Source organism: Ovis aries, chromosome 18 (genome assembly GCF_016772045.2).
Source record: "Ovis aries strain OAR_USU_Benz2616 breed Rambouillet chromosome 18, ARS-UI_Ramb_v3.0, whole genome shotgun sequence".
In the NCBI taxonomy this organism is placed as follows: domain Eukaryota; kingdom Metazoa; phylum Chordata; class Mammalia; order Artiodactyla; family Bovidae; genus Ovis; species Ovis aries.
The window spans coordinates 30,547,703-30,567,632 of NC_056071.1; the positions used below are offsets into that span (position 1 = coordinate 30,547,703).

The window sequence follows — 19,930 nt, forward strand, 5'->3', positions numbered from 1 at the left end:
CGCGGACGGCCCCTCCCAGTCCTAAGCTGGTCGCCTAGGAGACAGCTCCCGGTGCGCTCTCATTGGCCAGCCCAGCTCTGAGGGTGGGAGCGAGGCTCTGGGCTGCTTTCTGCACGTGCACGTGCGTGCGCGGGCTCACGTGTGTGTGCAGGGTGAGGGATCCTTGAGCACCGAGCGGGTCTGGGTGCCCTGCGATCCCAGGAAGGAGGGAAGCGGCGTGAGGCGGGGCGTGTACTCTTGGGAGGACGCAGATGGTCAGAGCTTGGTTGGTGGAGGCTCAGCCAGGGTGCACCTGTGAGCTGCGGGAGGGGGCTGTCCTGTAGATCTGCGCTTTCCTGAGCGCTGGGGTGAGAGGAGCCAGCGTGGTATACCGGTGTGAACAGCTATTATCTGTACCAGAGTGTACCCTGAGGGTGTCTGCTTGCTTCAGGGGAATGGCTTGAGTGTGGACACGTAAATTGCTGCCTGTGTAGGAGAGTGTATGGGTGTGTATAAATGTGAGCTCTGCCGTGTGCACGTGTGCCCACTGGAGTGCGTGTGTGTGTGCACGTGTGTGGCAGAGAAGTGTACATCTCCCATTCCTCACACTTTTCCTCCATAGGCTCTGAGACATCATGCCACTCTCCTACTCAAGCACCCACCATCGCTCCCCACTGCCCCATGGCACCCTACAGAACACCCACCTCAGCTTCCCCACCCCGTGCACTCAAGTCTGCCCTCCCTCCCCCAGGAACACGGAGAGTCACCAGGATAAGGGGTTCTGTCCCTGGTGCAGGGAAGGCTTCACGGGCAGCTGTGAAGTGTTCAAAGCAGATTTTTCTAAAACTAAGCCATGGGGGCCTGGAGCTGAGGGCCTTGGGACCCTCAAAAAGCTGAGACCTACCTTTTCTCTTCCCCGCTTGCTCTTTTTACAGGAATGGTAACCTTCCCTTACGTCCCCACTGCCTGTGGGACTCTGGACTCCACAGCTGTGGGGTGTTTACAGGTGTTATTCCCTCAGCCACCTCCCTGCCCCATCCTCCCCTGCCTGCCAGGGAAGGCAGTTTGGGAAACTTTCCTCTTTTGGGAGGAGAGCTGGGGGCCAGCTAGGACCTGGGAGCCCATCATGGCCTCTTCAGCCCTCTGCCTCACCTCAGAACAACCTCCCATCTAGCCCACCCTTCCAGCAGTCCTTTCTACCTCTGGGCAACTGCAGGAGCCCATCAACCTTGCCATGTCCCTGTCCCTCCCAGCTGCCCTGCAGGACAAAGGAAACAGCTGTTCTCCTGGCTCCTGGCCAGCCAGGTGCCAGCCAGTGGCTGACTGGGCAGCTCTGCCCGGCACTTCGGGTGGCAGAGACTTCCACTAGTCCTTCCATGGCCCGCCTAGACTCTCTGGCAGAGGGTCTCGTCCCACTCCCCCTGGGCTGTCCTGCCTAGATGAGCTCTGGGGGCCCATCTGGTCCAACCCTAGCTGTGCAGAGAGAGGAAGGTGACGCAGAGGGACAGGGGTGCACCCCAAGTGGCCAGAGACTGGTAGGCTCCCCAAGGAAGACTTAAGGTGATCTCCAGAGTATGTAGGGGGACGGGCGCTCTGACGACTGGGCCTCTGGGGCTTTGGCGGTCCCAGCTCCGGACTGAGAGACACCTGAGGAAGGCTGGGGGGACTGGGTAAGCGGGCCTGAGGTGGCCAGGGTCGGGGCAAGTGGAGCGGCCGGCAGGCCCCGTGGGCCTCTGTTCCAGGTGACTGCGCAGTCGGTATGGCACATGGCCAGGGGGATTTATGGGCCCAGGCGCAGGGCTAGGCAGTAAATGTCGTTGTGCTAGAGGGCTGTAACTCTGCTTCGCCTCAGCAGCAGTGTGGGGGCAGGGAAGTGAGACAAGGGACATCGCTGAGGTCTGGGGGGAACTCTGAAGCTGGAAAGGAGTGGGGAGACCCAGCTGGTATTGTCCTTTCTCAGGCACTTGGGAGGGTCGGCCCAGGGACCGGTGCAAGGTCACACCAAGCAGTGTCTTCCCCTCCTGGTGCTGGGCACGGGGCAGAGCCCAGCAGATAGACACACAGAAAGCCTCACTCTAACCCGGCTCCATGCTGCCTGGGGCAGCCGCACACCCCTTCCCAGCTGGGGCTGCTCCCTGTGCCCTTGGCGTGACCCGCAAGAGGCTCCAGTGCTGGCAGGCGATGGAAAGGGAGAGGGTTTACTGTGCCTGTGCCTCTCCTCTTTATGACGCTGTAATTTTTTCATGAGCTATGTAAATCTCTGCTGGTTGGAGAGCAAAGTTAGGGCCTCCAGCTGCCCCCCTCTTCTGGGGCTGGGTGCCCCTGGGGCCAGCCTGACCTTGTGCTTCCCATGGAAAAGCTTTCTGGATGCAACAGTGGTTGCCATCCTCCAGTTCAGCTGAGTCAGATCTGGTGCTACTACTGACTCATTTTGTGACCTTGGACCTGTCACTCCCCATCTCTGAACCTCAGTTTGCTCATCTGCAAAATGGGAGCACACACTGTGCCTTGTGAGGTGCCACATCTTAGCTGTGCCACTCTGCGCAATAGCTAAGCCTCTCTGAGACTCGTATTTCTCATCATCAAACAGGGAGACGGTCATGCTGATCACTGCTCTGGGCTCAGCTCCACTCACACTAGGCGTGGAGGACCATTGAGAGGGTCAGCAGTCCTCTCGCCTGCCTGGCTTTCTCTTTCCTCGGCTTCCAGCTTTATCTCCAGCTTCTTGCCCCTTCTCTGTTCCCCTGGAGCATCCTGTCACTCCGTCCCTAGGACTGGCTGTCTCCATGGTGGTGTGTCTCAGCCCAGACTGGGAGTGAGGGGTTTGGACAGGGTGGAGCTGGTGGGAGGGACAGGGAGGGAACAGCCAAGCTCTGTTCCTGCTGGGGTCATGTCCAGGGCATGACTTGGCACAGGGGTTGGGGTGTGAAGGAACTGGGAGAGGAGGGGGCTGAGGCTGAGACCCTGGGGCATCCCTCAGTCTCCGTGGCCCTCAAGTCCACAGCCTAGCCTTCCCAGACCCAGAAATCACCTGGCCTGGGCTGGAGTATAGAATGAGACATCATGGGTTTATGAAGAGTCTGTAAATCCCTTTAAAGGCTAAGCAGTCAGTTCCCTGGGCTTCCCTGGTGGCTCAGAGGTTAAAGCGTCTGCCTCCAATGCAGGAGACCTGGGTTCTATCCCTGGGTCGGGAAGATCCCCTGGAGAAGGCAATGGAAACCCACTCCAGTATTCTTGCCTGGAGAATCCCATGGACGGAGGAGCCTGGTAGGCTACAGTCCACGGGGTTGCAGAGTCAGACACGACTGAGCGACTTCACCTCACCTCAGTCAGTTCCCTGAGGCAGTCAGAGCCAGGGCTTAGATACATGGCCACCGATCTCAGACCCCTGCCCTGCAGTCCCCAGTTGCCTGGCAGGTACCAGGGCCAAATTGCTGGGTCCTTAGAACAGGCTGCTGGGCCTTGTGTATCATGCTCTGATCTCAGGAGCCCACAGAGACGTCTGGTCGACTGGGAGCCAGGAGGCAGAACTGATCAGCAGAAGCTTTAATCATGACCCCCACCCATGTACTCACACACCTGTGCCAAAGCACACTCCCTCACCAAATCATTCCCATCCCACAAAGGAAAGGGGCTGGAGGAGGCAAGGGGACTCTATCCACTTCACAGATGAGAAGACTGAGTCTAGAGTAGCTCAAAGTAGAGACCTGCTTTCTTTTGCCATGAAGTACTTGTGCCCTGAGTATGAATCCTGGCTTGGCACCTACCTGGTGGTAAACCCCAGGACCACTTTTCCTCCCTGAGCCTCAGTGTTCTCATCCAAAAGGCAGCACATGGGCACATCCTTGTGAAAGGATAAAATAAGAAATGTGGGTGAAGTGTCTGACCTGGTGCCTGGCACAGGCCTTGAGAAACAACAGCTCTTACTATGGTTGCTGTATTACCACTGGTGTCCCTGCCACCTGCTTTTGTTTGAAAGGACAATGCACCAGGGGCAGCAAACTTAGGTTCGAGTCCTAGCTCTTACTTACCAGCTATAGGTCCATCTATAGGTCTGTAGCCGTCACTAAGCCCCCTGTGCTCAGTTACTTCAGTCGTCTCTGACTCTTTGTGATCCTATGGACTGTAGCACGCCAAGCTCCTCTGTCCATGGGATTCTCCATGGACACCGGAGTGGGTTGCCATGCCCTCTTCCAGGAGATCTTCCCGATCCAGCGATCAAACCTGCGTTTCCTGTGTCTCCTGCCTTGCAGGCAGAGTCTTTACTGCTGAGCTACCAGGGAAGCCCCCTAAGTCCCCTGCTCCTGGGTAAACTTGTAGAGATACCTGTGCACCAGTGAGCGGTTCCTGAAAGGGAAAAGGCACCGTTTCCCACGGAAGTTCCTGGGGAGGATGACTTCCATCGGTGGCTACATCGACCCTCGCATCCAGCACGCCGTTTCACCATTTGACTTTGCAGCACCTCCACCCCTGAATCTAGGTGGGCCTTGCCTTAACCAGTGGAATGCAGTAACAGTGAAGCTGCGGGACTTCTGGCCTAGGCCTCAAGAGACCTGGCATCTTCCATTTAGGCCTCCCGGAGCACTGAGCTACCATAAGGAAGTCCGACTAGCCTCCTGGAGGGACCGTGTGGAAAGAGAGAAGCCTGCCAGCCTCCGGTCCTCCTAGCCTCCCCAGCTGAGACAACAGACATGGGCAGAAACCACCCTGGATCTTTCAGCCCCAGTCAGGGTTTCCTAGCTAACACCAGGGAGAGCAGAGATGAGCGGTCCTGACCACACCTGCCCAGCTTATGAAGCTGGGAACAAATGAATGGTTGCTTAGTTTTGGAGAGCAACAACAGATAACTGAGTCCTAGCGCTTTCTGTAAGGTCTTTACCCAGACTCGGTCTGGGTGGGTGGAGCTCCCTGGCATCAGTTGATTGGACAGGAGATGAGCCCTTGACTCAGAGGCCGCTGAGGCATTGGCTGGCCGCTGACCAATCAGATTTTTTTCCTCTGGAGCCAACGAATGAAGAGATCAGAGATCCTAGCAAGGAAGATTATGAAGGCGGCTGAAGGTGGGTTTTGGAATGGGAGATGAGGATGACTTTCAGCCCTGTGCAGGCTATCATGTCATCAGGGGACATCAAATGGGGGAGAGCTCCAGGAAAGCTGATAGACCGTGGAAGCAGGTTCTGTGAAGGCCCCAATAAATCACTTCACTCCAGTTGGTCTGCTCTGACCTTGCTCCTGGGAGCTCACAACCAATGACTTGAGGCAGTGAGTTCAAGGCTAAAGGTCCCCTGGGACTCCTTAATAGCTGCCCAGGGTCTATACTGCTCCTCTGGCCACTCTTGTTCTATCCTGGGCAGTCAGGGGTGAGAGCTTAGAGTCTGCTACCACCTTCCTCACGTGGGGCCCTAAGCCTCCAGTGGGAAATCAGAGGATATGACCAGGTTTGGTCTCTACCCCAACCCCACTGGAGTTCCAGCTCTTTGGAATCCCCATCGTGTTCCCCACACAGTAGTTCAACCACCACTTCTCTGCCTGTCCATAATGACATCATGCTGATAAAAGTGGTCACTGTTGTACACCACACAGGTGCCACACCTGAGATGGTGTTTGAACCAAGGTCTGCCTGACTCCAAAGTCCATGCCCCAACACCACTCTGCTGTGTGATTCTAGGCAGGCTATTTTCCATCTCTGAGGGGTACACTGGGGTCGGTATTGGGGGCGGGGGGGCAAAGCGTTTGCTGCTCCCTCGAATACTCACCCTGCTCAATGCTACCCTATGGTATGCTGTCTCTTGCTGGAAGCTGTCTTTGGTCTTGGTCTTCTGGGAAGCAGGCTAAACTCTCAGGATTTAGTATCTTGCTCTTTCCCCAGTAGCTTGGACCCAGGGTGAAACGTGAGCAGAGCAGCAAGTATCCTATAAGACTTGATGAGAAAGGACACTCTGAGCCCACAACTCCACTGGGTCTGAGGCAGACTAGGGCCGTGCAGTGAGTGGTATCCATTCCTACTCTTTCTCTGTCAGAGGCTGACAGCTCATGGAGAAATTAACCCCTCCAGCCTGACATTCCATGCTATTCCACCTTAAATCTCAGGATTTTCAGCAGTTGAGTTCAGTCTTCTTTAGGTGAAGGTCCCATGGTTAAGAAAGGGCCACATCTAAACCTAGGTTGCCGAGCTCCCAGCGTGGACTTTTACCAGTGTCCAGGTTCCTTTGCTTGGGCTAACGCAGTCCCTTAACCCAGGGTGCTCACATTCCCCTGAACTGACTCTCTCCCCAATCCAAAAACAACCTCGCAATTTTCCCATGTCCTGAATTTCCTCAGGGGTCCAGTTCCTTCCCAATAGCCAAGACATTGGCCCTGCTCTTACCAGAACCTCGTGAGGCCCCAGGGATCCTGGAACCCCAGATGGGTTAACTAACAATCCCCTGGGTGCCTTCTGAGTGAGGACAGTGTCCACCAGGGAATCAGGGTTGGGGTGATGGAGAGCCTGCACTCTGGTCTCTCTCTGGAGATGGATAGGGTTCCTGGGTTCTTGAGCCTCATGTGAGACCACTAGCCTCTTGTTGCATACACGCTGCCCACCATGTTCAATGACTCCTCTCCCTTCCCTTGACCTCCCCAAAGTTGTCTCCTGCCAGATGGGGGTTGCCAGGCTGGTCCTGAGAAGCCCTGAGCCAGGCTTAGAATTCTGCAGCTCTAGAACTTCCAGTGCTGGTCCTGTTACTGACAAGCTGTGTGACTTTGGCTAAGCTCCCACCTTCTCTGGTCCTGGCTCATCAGCAGAGTTGGACTCAACAGTAATGATCATCCCCACCATTGGCAGTGGGTTTACTGAGTGCCAGGCACTACACAGGTGGCGCTAGTGGTAAAGAACCAACCAGCCAATGCAGGAGATGCAGCAGACCCAGGTTTGATCCCTAGGTTGGGAAGATCCCCTGGAGGAGGGCATGGCAACCCACTCCAGTATTCTTGCCTGGCGATTTCCCAAGGACAAATGAGACTGGCAGGCTAGAGTCCATGGGGTCCCAAAGAGTTGGACATGACTGAAGCGACCTACCACAGCACAGGCATTACATCACTCAACAAATATACCTATGCTCCCTCATTTCACCTCCTAACGACCTGCATAAGATTGTCTTATGCTACAGATGAGAAGACCAAGAGGCTCAGAGGGGTTAATCCAAACAGCTAGTAAGTGCTAGAATAGGACCTCAAACTCAGATCTGACCTCAAACCTCAGAGTCTTATCATCACTAGTCTAGGCTGCCCCAGGTCCCCCAAGGACGAGCCACATTTTCCGCACCAACACCCTAGGATCCTATAGAGAGGATCCTATTTCTTCTCAGGGATGAAACCACAGTTCAGAGGGCTTGAGGCTTCCCCAGAGCCAGGGACAGTCTAGGGTGGTGGTTGGGAGATGTGGACAGTGTAAAAAGACCACACCAGCTGGGAGCCTGGAGCAGAGCCAGCTCTTGGAAATGCCTGTAAATTGAATGAAGGAGTGACTGACTGTTGACTCCATGCCAGACTCTGCTCACCCTGCCATCCCACCAGAGGCTTGGTTTAGAAGTTGCTAAGCATGCCGTTGGGCTTCCCTGGTGGCTCAGATGATAAAGAATCTGCCCGCAATGCAGGAGACCTGGGTTCAATCCTTGGGTTGGGAAGATGCCCTGGAGAAAGGAATGGCTACCCACTCCAGTATTCTTGCCTGGAGAATCCCATGGACAGAGGAGCCTGGTGGGCCCCAGTCCATGGGGTCGAAAACAGTCGGACATGGCTGAGTGACTTTCACCTTCACTTTCCCCAGGCATGCTGCTACCTCGTTCATGCCAGCTTGGGTGGGGGGTGTGAACCCAGGAGGAGCTCTAACTGGAGGAGCTGCATTCTAGAAGTGTCTTGTTGTTGAAGGCTGACTTGTCTATTGCTTCCCCTCACCCCCAAGCTCAACTAAGCCTGTGCTTATGGGTTCCTGCGTCGTTGGATTCTCCCCTAGTCCGAGGGTTAATTGGCAGCAGGGTCGCCCTGGGCCTACTGTGGGGCGGAATCCAAGAAGTACCTGAGGAGAAAGGGGAAACTTGGAGGGGCGAAGGCAATCATCTCTGAACCTGGGGCCCCTTCCTGTCCAACAGAGGTGGGGGGAGGTGAGCACGTGGTCTGCAGGAGGAGCTACTGGCTCTTCGCACTTCTGTCTCCAAGAACATCCCTTTCCAGGGTTGCGTTTGGAGCACCTCGGTTTGGTGTGAATGAACAGGGAGCTCCTGACTCTCCTGGTCAGCTCATATGCAGGTGGATCTCAATCCCAAACTGGGAACCCTTCAAAGCCCAGGGTAAGCTCAGAGTAAAGCCTGGTGGAAGATGAGGCAAGACTTGGGTGGTGACCTGGGTCCAGGCAGTTCTCAGGACAGCGCTAGAACTGCCTTCTCCAGCCTCAAAGACTGGGTGCTCTACACAGGAAGTGGCATAAGCAGGCATTTGATAAACGCTTATGGAAAGAAGGGTTGGAAAGAGATGGTGTTCCCAGTCCCTGGATAGGTCCAGGTCAGCTGCAAGGGGCTTCTGTCTGGGGGGACCCGACACCAAAGTGGGTGGAAGTGATGATGCTCATGGGCTTAGGACTCCCCTGGGGGTCTAGAGCCCCAGCCATCCAGGCAAAGCTTGTGGTCACCGCTGGGCAGCTGTCCTGGGCAAATCCTCTGGAAGTCCATGTAGGTGGCCCACCCCTGGCATGCCCCCAACCCTGACCCCATGGAGATCGCTTAGGAGCCCTGCCCCCCACGGTGAGATAATAATGACCATAATGAGAACAGTCACCCACACATGTGCACAGCGCTTTACAGGTTACAAAGTGTTTCACATACATCATCTCATCAATTCCTCACAACAGCCCTGTGAGGTAGGCAGGGCGGGGAGTAGCGTTTCCATTTATACAGATGTGGCAGCTGAGGCCCAGAGAGGGTTGATGATCTGTTCGAGGCCACACAGCAAGTTGGCAATAGAGCTGGGACCAGAGTTAGGCCTCGGGGCCAGGCTCTCTCCAATGACTGTGCTATCCTCCAGAGGATCCCAGCCCCTGTCCAGAGTCTCAGCCACACCCGAGCCAAGCCCCCCTGCCTCCTGGCAGTAGTGCTGCCTGGCAGCTCAGCAGACAGGCCCTCATCCCCACTGGGCAGCCCTGTCCCCTCCACCCGCCCTCTGCAAACAGCCAGCCCAGAGCTGGGCCCAGACCCACCACCCAATCTGCTCCTGTGACTGCCCTGGCAGGGTAAACAGGCAGGCAGGTGGGGCTGGAACCTCCTTCCCTGTTTTCCTGAGTGATCCCTCCCCACAGGGGAAGAGAAGAGAAAGGAGGAAGAGGAGGAGGAAGAGAAAAAACAAGAAATTGAGTTGGAAGAGGGCCCTGGAGCAATCAGGACGTCAAAAGTTTGCATTCCGACTAGCTATAGGAAATAGCTTTTTTTTTTCTCTTTTTATTATTTCAAGTTTTCATAAAAATCCATAATTATTGAAACCCAAGTTACAGAGGAAGTTCATAACTTTTTTATTGAACTATTGACTGTGCCGCATGTTGGTTCGTCAGCTTCCGACTCCAGTCTGTCAACGAGTGCCCCTGTGTAGGTGGGGTCCCCAGGCCTGGACTTCTGAGGTCCTGGTAGGAAGAGGGCAGGCGGTGATGGCCGGCGGGGGCAGCAGGGGACGGGGTGGGAGGGAGAAAAAGTGTGTGTGCAGAGGGGTCGGGAGGAGGTGGGAAGGACTGGGGAGCCCGCGGAGGGCGGCCAGGCCCCTCCCCCTGCCCGGCGCGCCCGGGGGTCCCTGCCCCCCGCCCCGTCCTCATATCATCTTCATGTTGAACTTGCGAGGCGCGTCGGCGGAGCTGATGCCTGCGTCCGACTTGCGGGGCACGTACTCAATCTCGATGTTGTGCTTTGTGTTGCCCTTGCCCCGGCTCCAGAGAAACAGCAGCACCAGACAGAAGAGGACGACGCCCAGGAAAGAGATGAAGCCCATGGTGGTGGCGATGATGAGGGTCTTGATGTCGAAGGGGAAAGGCACGGTGGCGCGGGTGCTGTTGGCCTCTCCCTCGCCCGGCTGGTTGGAGATGAAGGCGAAGGTCTTGTTGGGCTGATGGGGCCAATCCGGCGAGTAGCTGCGCACATGCAGGTGGGCAGGCATGGAGTCGTTGCCGCCCGCGTTGGCCGCGATGCACAGGTACGTGCCGTTGTCCTGTACCTGGGCGTAGCGCACCTCCAGAGTGCCGTCGGGGAAGACCGTGAGCCGCCCGTTGCTCTTGGCCGAGACCAGGTGCTTGCGCGGCGAGAGCCAGAGGATGGCGGGTGGCGGGTCGCCATCGGCCCGGCACACGAACTGCACCGTGTGGCCCTCATCCACAAACACCTGCTGGGCCTTGCGGTCCCGGATGCGGGCGCGGCGGCAGGTGAAGTAATTGGGCAGGAGCACGTCGGGGAAGTCCTTGAACTCCTTGCCCTGGACGAACTCGGGCGTGGCACACGTGGGCTGCTGCCGGTTGAAGTTGAGCCGCCAGCGGCGCCGGAACACCCACAGGAGCCGGCAGTCGCAGGCCAGCGGGTTGGAGTCCAGGATGAGGGTCTCCAGGTTGCCCACCGAGTGGAAAGCCGACTCCTCCAGCGTGGTCAGCTGGTTGCCGGAGACGTTGAGCACGCGCAGGTAGTTGAGGCCGCGGAAGGCGTAGGGCTCCACCACGGCCAGCTGCCCGCCCACCAGCTGGATCTCCTGCAGCCTGAGCAGCTCATGCAACATGGAGCCCTCGATGGTGCTGATGGGGTTGTAGGAGAGGTTGAGGAAGCGGAGATAGACCAGGTGGCGCACGGCCAGGTAGGGCACGGCGGTCAGGTTGCAGTGCGTGATGGACAGGGACGTCAGGTTGAGGCCGTAGAGACAGTTGGGAGTCATGGTGTCCAGGTAGGGCCAGTGCGAGATCTCCAACACCTTGAGGCGGTACAGCCTCTTGAAGGAATAGTCCCGGATGGCATTGATGTTGAGGTGCCGCAGCCGCAGGACGATGAGACCGTGCAGGTGGGACAGCGCCTCGGTGGGGATGGAGGTCAGATTGCATTTCTCCAGCGTCAGCTGCTCCAGGCTATTGAGGCCGCTGAAGGCTCGGTGGGAGATGTAGACGAGGTCGTTGTCGCCAACTTCCAGCGACTTGAGGTTGTACAGGTCCTGGAACATGTAGTCCAGCAGGATGACGATCTTGTTCTCGCTGATGTCCAGCTTGGTCAGGTTACTGAGGCCGGTGAAGACGCCCAGGGGGATGAGCTTCAGGCGGTTGCTGCGGAGCCCAAGCGTCCGGAGGTTGAAGAGGTTGTTGAAGGCGCCAGGCTCCACGGCGCTCACGATGTTCTCGTTGAGCTCCAGCTCCTCCAAGTGCGGGAAGCTGGCAAACTCGTCCTGGTTGAGCGTTTTGATGCGGTTCTTGCCCAGGTCCAGCAGGCGGGTCTCAGTGGGGATGCCTTCGGGCACCGCCACGAAGCGCTTCCGGTGGCACAGCACCGCGCGGTCCTGGGCGGAGCACTCACAGCGGGGCGGGCAGCCCGTGGCTGAGCCTGACAGCACCGAGCCCAGCACCAGCAGGAGGATGGGCTGCCAGCAGGCCAGGAGGGGGCTGGGCATGCTCCTCGCGCCCCCCGCCAGCATCCTCTCGCTCACCTGCGGCCAGGAGCAAGCACAGGACAGAGGAGGTGGTTAGAGGACACTGTTCGTTGGTTCCCCGCTCGGCCCTGTGTGCCCCTGTGCCCTTCTTCCCCGTCAGGATGTCCCTGACCCAGAGAGAGAGGCAGGGGTCCAAAGTGGCATACAACACCTGTCGGGGTTGTCAACACAGTGAGGTCCAGATACCCAGGCCAGAGGAACTCCTGCTGTTCCCTCCTTGCCCCTTGCCCTGCCCAGAGCCCTTCTAAAGGACTGTCCTACATCCCTGGGATCCAGTGGCTTCATGGAAGGGATGAGGTCACTTCCGGTGATCCTGGAATTGGCACCCTAGGCTGTATCCACCTCCTTTTCATTTTACATTTATAGGCAATGGGACTCCCAGCATGCATCCCACCCCCCCACCTGGCACCCTGAGCTTCAGCCTCCCCTGGTGCTCATCAGAGATAAAGCTAGACCTGCTGAGCTGCCCTCAGGGCTCACAGAGGGGCTCAAAGGGGCTCAAAGGGGCTCAAAGGCTGAGCCCTCTAGGAATGGCCAACAGACCAGCACATCTGGGCCTCAGTTGGGAAAGGGCTTCTGAGGCTACTGGGGTCCACCCTCTTGGCCTTCAACCTGAGCATTTCCAGGCACAGAGACCATGGCCCCCTCCCTATCAACAATGTGCTGAGCCGGAAGCCAAGAACCCTGGGCAACCAGCATACCCAGTGGTTCCTGCCAGTGTCTGCGAGTCTGCTCCCCATGGGGTTTCTGAATCAGTGGAGGGCACCCCCTTCCAGAAAGCCAGGACCCAGCCCTGAGGCCTCCCCAGGGAACCTCTGCAACTCTCACAGTCCTCCAGGTCCCCATGGTGACCCACCCAGGCTCCTGAGCTCAGGATCCTGCTCTTCTTTCTTCCGGGAATGCCCCCACTCACGTGTGGAAGCCCCATTTTCAAGGCCTAACTCAGAGGCCACTGCTTTGAGAAGCTTTTTCTGATGCCCAGTTGGAAGCGTACTTCCCTCCAAAGAACACCACCCCCGCCCCCCCCCAACGAGGCTTCATCTGTCTGTCTCTCCAGGTTCCAATCACTGTCTTCCGAGTACCAGAGTCCTGTCTGATGGGAGAGCAGTTAGACCCCCAGAGCCCAGGACGGCACAGGCAGCCCCACATTGTAGCACTGGGGATGGTAGGCTTCTTACAGTTGGGTCCTGAGGAATGCGCAGGACTTGGGTGGTGGTGACTAGGGAGATTCGCTTGAGGAGAGGCTGCAGGTGGTGTGAGTGAGGGTTGTGCGGGAACTCACCCCCCAGACACAATTACTCTCTCCTCGTGAGTTCAGAGGCCATTAGCTCCCACTTCTGCCCAGAAAGCTCTTCCCTCCTCTATCTCTGTTCCACCCCCTGGGAAATTGGCCCAGCAGAGTACTTAGGGGGTTGGGAGGACTAGTCTGGACTCTGAACAATAGAGGTTAGACCAGATGGTCTCTGGAGTCTGAGCTGAAGGCCTTTTGCTCATGGAGTGAAGATCCATCCCACCCAGCCTGGCACCCTTGGGGCTCTGCTGCCATCCACAGAGCCCACACCCATGACCCGGAGGGGCCTCACTGCAGGAAGGGGATGCTCCGGCAGGCAGGGAGGATCCCATCTCTGCCCCAGCTCAGGGCCTCTCTCGTCCCTCTCCCTCCAAGCTCCTCCCCATGCCTGCCCACAGCCGCCACTTTTAAAGCTGCAGGTCTGCCACCCACGCTTCAACCCTTAAGCAGCGGGGGCTTGGAGAGCTTGCAGCTGCCCCAGGACTCCCAGCCAGTTGAGGAGGCAGACTGGGGGCCAGGACTCTGCTCTGTCAGACTTCAATGACACCAGCCACTTCCCAGTGCTCCAGGGTCTCCCAGGACTGACAGGCGCTCCCTGGTTGTTGATAGACTAAGTGACTGATTAACCAGAGAGGGTTCCTGGTGTCACCGACATGTTATGAAATCTGCAAGGTTTTGTTATCCTCAAGGGCTTTGTCCACCGCCCCCACTTCCCTCATCCCCTCTCATTGTCTCTCCAGAGTTTTCTGTGGTTTGACCTCCCCCACCCACTCCCATCAGGCCATTTTCCACAGTCACACACGCTCCAATGACCCACCAGCAAAGCAAACATCCTGGCAGACGATCAATAAGTAATTGGGATGGCAGCTGGGGCTGGCGTGGTGTGAGCCTGGGGACCAGGAGAGGTAAATAGGACTTTTAGCACCCGGCTCAGACTCAGATGTGGGTGGGGTGGGGGCTGCTGGAGAGGATGCCAAAGAATGCGAATTGGGGCAGTGAGTGCACAGGGTACGTTGAGATGTTGGTAAGACCCTCATAACAGACAAGAATCTGGCATTGAAGACCCCACCGCCTTGTCTCAACCTACCCATCTCCCTCTTCTTCCATTCCCCCCAGTGAAGCCACCCAGGCATCCCAGCCTCATCCTGTGCATTCCTGCCTCTAAGCCAGCTCCTTTTGGAGATCTCTCCCAGCCTCCCAGCCCCAGCAGCCTTTGTGACATCCACCCCAAAGGCCACCTCCTCCATGAAGCCATCCTTGATCTACTCAATCAAAAATCATCTCTTGCCCACAACTCTGAAGCACCTTACATTTATTAGCAATGACATTATGTAACTGATGTATAATACATCTCATTCTAAAAATGATTTGAGCCAATGGCCAGCAAAATGATATTACAAGATGATAAGAAAATAAAGCTAAAGGAGGCAAGCCAGTCAAAAAAGAATGCCACAAAATCCTGTGTAATGGTAAACGGGTGGAGCTTCCTAGTGACCTGGGCAAAGAGGGAAATATGCTCCAAAGCTTCAGCACTTGACACCTCTCCTGTGTCATATGTTTAACACTGGGTCAAACGTGCATGGGTGCTTTTGTCCCACCTGCTAAGACAGTAAGGTGCCTGTGGGCAGATGGTGTGTCTGCAGCCTCAGGTTAAGGTGTGGCACAGAAAAGATTCCACTGAATGTTCTCTGAAGGGAAGTGTGTGTGCATGAGAGAGTTTTTGGAGGGGCTGAAGTCACTCTGATGAGGCTGACCCTGGAGCGGGTCCACTGAGCAAAGAGACACCTGGGGGATTCAAATATGTTGATAAAAAGCTGGTCAGCATTGCCCTGGGTGGCAGGCCTAGCAGTTACACCCACAAAGGAATGGACAGTTCCAGAAAGACAAATCCTCCGAATTGCCTCTTGCCTCACCTTTTGTGTGTGACTGTCCTGGAAGATGGGGACACTGAGGCCTAGAGGGGCTAAGATGGCCTCCCACGCTGGCACAGCACACTGGGCCTGGTCTCCCCATCTAACACCCCCGCGGGGTCCCTGTCGTCAAGGGATGCTGGCAGGCTGGTGTCTGAGGGGGTCACCAAACCTGCTGAGTGAGCAACATGCTGCTCCCGCCTGCCCTGGCACCATCAATCCTGCTGGTTACTCTTGCAGCGGCCCAGGAGAAGTGTTTTATACATTTTAATCAGTGTTTTATTTTGGATCCTTGCCCCCTGAGGGGCTTTCCACAAGGGCAAGAGTTTAAAAATTGGCCCAATAAATACAAAGGAAATGAACATGGAAGGCTGGCAGGTGGGCAGGCAGAGGAGAGCCGTGCCCGGGCCACAGCGTACAGAGCCCACAGCAGCCTGTCTGTGTCCTCCCAACCCCGTCAGACCTGTGCTGCAGAGGTCCGCCGGCCACTCACGTCGGGGGCAGATGTGCCCCGGCCCTCTTGCTCCCCACACCAGCCACTCCACTGAGTGCCCTGGAAGACTCCTCCCCTCTCTGCCTTTTCCCCAGCTGTGCAGGGGTGGGGGGCGAGGCATGGATGCCAGGGTTCCCTCACAGAAGTTGGATCTTCTCCAGCTAGAAAGTCAACATCTTCAAACCCATGTAGGGAATGAAGAGCAGTAGGGGCTCAGACCCCAAAATGCAGCTCTACAGGGGCTGGAAGGATCTATCTGAGGGTGGCATCCCTAGCTGGGGCCTCCCATTGGGGCTGTTCTCCTGGGGCTCTGTGCTAGCTCAGCTGGTAAAGAACCCACCTGCAGTGCAGGAGACCCCCATTTGATTCCTGGGTAGGGAAGATCCCCTGGAGGAGGGCATGGCAACCCACTCTAGTATTCTTGCCTGGAGAATCTGCATGGACAAAGGAGCCTGGCAGGCTACAGTCCATGGGGTCACAGAGAGTCAGACACAAGTGAGCAACCAAGCACACATCCCGGGGCTCAGGGTTGGGGGGAGCAGCTGCTGGAGACTGAAGTGGCATGGGATGACCCATGGGTGGACTTGGAAAACCCCCGAGGGAGGTCAGGGGTCATTCTGTCTCCTAAGGCAGCATCTGAGGCCCCTGGGGGTGTGGGCATGCCACCACCACACACGCAGCGTGACCCGTGGAAACTGATCAGACACCTGCACTGAGGGAAGGGGTGGGACTAGCAGCTGCAGGCCACCTGCTACAGGCCAGGTTTTAGGCTTTATCCACACCATCTTAGAAACCCTCCCCCAGCGTTCAAAGAGATATTTTGTGTCCATTTTACAGATGAGAAAGGTGGAGGCTTCCAAAAGGGAATACATCTGACTCTGACTTGGCTCCAAAGCCAGGAGGCAGCAGAGCCTCCTGTTCCTGCGGGTCAGGCTGCCTGTGCCAAGTTACCATGAGTGAAACAGGAACTTCTTTCAGACACACAGGCCAGGCCAGAGCCAGAGGAGGAGCGGGCGTGTCCCAGTGCAAGGCCAAGAGAAGGCACTGGAACTTAGGTAGCTGAATATAGGTACATCTGTGCCCATGTGTCGTGTGCTTACTCAGTTATGTCAGACCCTTTACAACTCCGTAGACTGTAGCCTGCTGGGCTCCTCTTCCATGGGATATCCCAGGCAAGAATACTGGAGTGGGGATCTTCCCAACCCAGGGATCGAATCTGGGTCTCCTGCATTGCATGGATTTTTTTACCCGCTAACCCAGTGGGGTATGACCTTGCCCTTTAAATCAGACAAAGCCCTTTCCCCAACTTTCAGAAAATGGTATGTTGAACACACTGAATCTTTTCAGTGTTTCCCCACTATACCATTCTCCTTTGCCTGCTGCCACTGTCTATGCTGGAATCTCACCTAATTTGGGGTCGGCTGCAGCACAGAAGGGAAGGTTCAGTTATTTTTGGTTTATGGTATCAATATTTCATGGTGTTCCCACTCAGTGTTCCTCAGGGACCGCAGGGAAATCCCCAGCACATGCAGACATGAGACCTCTCACCATGGAGGTGCCCACTGCCTCCCCAGGATGCGTGGCCCCCTGGGTCCTCAGCCTGGCTGTGTGACCCAGGGCAGCTGTGACAAGTTGCTCCCTCACTTCGGAATGACGCTGTTATGTACCCTTTTGTCTTGTCCTGCCACCCTGCATTCCTCAGGCTGGGTCTGCAGCAGGAGGGAGGGAGGAGGGAGACAGACCTGGGACAGGAGACTGAGGGCTTCAGAGAGTCTGCCTTGGGCCCCGCTCAGCTCTACTCCCCTTTCCTGCGTGCGTGCTAAGTCATGTCCGACTCAGTGCAACTTCATGGACTGTAGCCCGCCAGGCTCCTCTGTCCACATGATTGTCCAGGCAAGAGTACTGGAGCGGGTTGCCATGCCCTCCTCCAGGGGATCTTCCCCACCTGGGGATCGAACCTGCGTTTCTTACATCTGCAGCATTAGCAGGCAGGTTCTTCCCTGGTGGCTCAGATGGTAAAGCATCTGCCTATAATGTGGGAGACCCAGGTTTGATCCCTGGGTCGGGAAGATCTCCTGGAGAAGGAAATGGCAACCCACTGCAGTACTCTTGCCTGGAAAATTCCATGGACGGAGGAGCCTGGTAGGCTACAGTCCATGGGGTCCCAAAGAGTCGGACACAACTGAGTGACTTCAATGTCAGTGTCAATGTCTTTACCACTAGCGCCACCTGGTCAAAAGTCCTGGGCCATGAGCACATCCTGTTTCCATCACCACAAGGTGGGTCAGTTACTCAGAATGGGACTTATGCAGGGTCACTGAAGGTTGGAGGCAGGTCAAGGTCTAGCTTCTTCGTGACTTGCCCTGTCCCCGAATCCCTGCCTCTCTGAAGTCCCTTCTTTGCTTTCAGCTCCAGGACACAGAGTAGCTGGATCCATTTCATGAAATGATAGAGCACATTTGTGGTGAGTGTGCCCGTTCAGAGGCAGCCATGACCACGTAGCTGAAAGTAGGGTAATGTGGGGCTGGAGTGAGGCCGCACTGCCCTGGAGCCTTGTCCCACAGCCGTGGTAGACTGTCTGCCTATGCCTGGAGGTCTCCCACTCACCCTTCAGAATCCAGCTCAGGGTGTTTCACCCCAAGCCACTCTTTGCAAGTCCCCAGGAAGAAGGGATCACCTCCGGGAGGGGGGAGTCCCTCTGGATCTCGGGTGCCCCCCACCAGACCCTGCTGATGTGCCGATCTCTGTCCCTTTCTCCCTCTGCTGGAGCTTCTGCTGCCCCCCCGCCAACTTCTGGGTCCCCCAGATGGACAGTCCACAGTGCAGGGCTGAGGCTGATACAGCTCAGGAGTGCCAGGCCCAGCTTCAAGGGACAGAGGGCCTCCTGCCCCCACCACAGCTGCTGGGCCAGCTTCCCAGGACAGCTCCCAACTCCTGGTCTCGGCTCTTTATAGAGGCCTCAGGAAGGAGGTGTCAGGCTGAAACCCAGACACATTCCCACCGGCCAAGTCGGGGGCAGAAGGGGTGGCATTTTCAGCCAAGAGAACGGTGAGGGCAAAGATGTGCAGGGTGGAGGCAGCTGATGTCCTGGAACCTTTGAGAGCATCTGAGGGCTCCTAATTGCTTCTCTCCTACCCCAAATCCTGACCCAGGTCCCTGGACTCCTTTTAAAGATCCTCCATTCTGCCTTTCCAGGGCTAATCCCTGCTGAGGTGTGAATGGCTGATAATGGCTTAAGGTGTGAGCTGCTAATGGGGGGAACTAGGTCTTCCCTGGCCAATCTAATCCTGCAGGGCTCTGCTGAGAGCCGGGGGAGGGCAAGGGTTGCCTCCCGGCACAGGGGGGTAGGGACACAGGAAACTCTGAGAGGAGGGGTGAGCACCCAGGCTGAGCTCTGGCAGGAGAAATCAGGACCGACTGAGGCTGGCGGGCAGGCAGCTGAACCTCAGCTGTGCATCCGTCCATCTGTCTCCTCCCAGGCTGGTCAGCCCACCCTTTCCCTCTCCCTCTCCTCTTTCAGCTGCCACCCCCCTGGGAGAGAAAAATCAACCTGAAAGAAAATTGAGGTCATGTCCTTTGTCATGTATAATTCTTTATTTTCCTCTAGCTCTTGGTTCCAGCACAGAGTTGCTGGGCCCCCAGTATGTGTGTGCGTGTGTGTGTGTGTGTGTGTGTGTGTGTGTGTGCAGGCACCTGTGTGGCCTGTGTGGGTGTTTGGGCCTGTAGTCCCTCCTCCCGCCACTGCCACCAGCCCCATCTCCCAGGTACGGTCCCAAAGGTGCTCACCTGGCCTCTCAGCCACAGCCAGGCTGGAGGGTGCTGCCTGGGCACAGTGTGGCTGCCTGCCCATTTGCTAGGGCAGCTGCCCCTGTATGGCCCTGGGCAAACACTGTGCCACCTAAGGGAGGGACGCTCCTGCCCACCCCATTGCCTACCCCTCCAAGCACAGTTGGTCTCAGGAGCTGCCAGCCTTCCGGCCAGCTCACAACCCCAGGCCATTTGCGGGATAAATTATGAATTTTAATTGTCAGAGCATTTTAGTGTTTAAAGGCTTCTATATATAGGCTTTGCCATCCCGGAGCTGCTGGCTGGGTGGGGAGGAGCCAGGGTGAGGCAGGGCCACTTCTGGGTGGGCAAATGGTCCTGGGCTCACAGGTCCCTAGCTGGGGCTCTGGCCAGGGCACCCTGCCCTACCGTGTGGTCTTAGGTGAGTCCTGGACCACTCTGGACTCCACCTATCCTTCCACAGGGTTGTTCGGAGGTGAGAGAGCCAGCCTGGGGGTGGCAGGAGGGAACCACTGATTCTGGGAAGCATCCGTGTTGTCTGCTGCGGGCCTGCCTGAGTGGACAGCACTCCTGGTTGGCCCAGCACTATCCCAAAAACTGAGGAGGGGCAGGCAAGCACCCATGTGGTGGCCTGATGGGGCCCAAAGAAAGTGCAGGTCATGCACCCCCAAACCTCCCTTCTCATCTCTCTCCAGGCCTGGATGCCCACTCAGACCTTCAGGGACAGGAAGGTGCCCCCGAAGGACCTGGGCCCCCTCCACCGCCCAGGCCAGGGGCCCCTTG

The 19,930-nt window shown here is 56.9% G+C and overlaps 1 protein-coding gene across 7 annotated transcripts in view; it reads right to left on the reverse strand.

Annotated features, from left to right (window-relative positions):
- Nucleotides 1-8,786: 8,786 nt before the first annotated feature.
- LINGO1 (leucine rich repeat and Ig domain containing 1) overlaps nucleotides 8,787-19,930 on the reverse strand; it is a 214,038-nt gene continuing 202,894 nt past the window's right edge. For all 7 annotated transcript variants that reach the window (XM_042235204.2, XM_042235205.2, XM_042235203.2 and 4 more), the window contains one exon: nucleotides 8,787-11,664. In XM_042235204.2, coding sequence (XP_042091138.1) covers nucleotides 9,808-11,652 — 1,845 coding nt within the window. In that variant the 5' untranslated portion in view covers nucleotides 11,653-11,664 and the 3' untranslated portion in view covers nucleotides 8,787-9,807. The remainder of the gene's footprint in view (nucleotides 11,665-19,930) is intronic.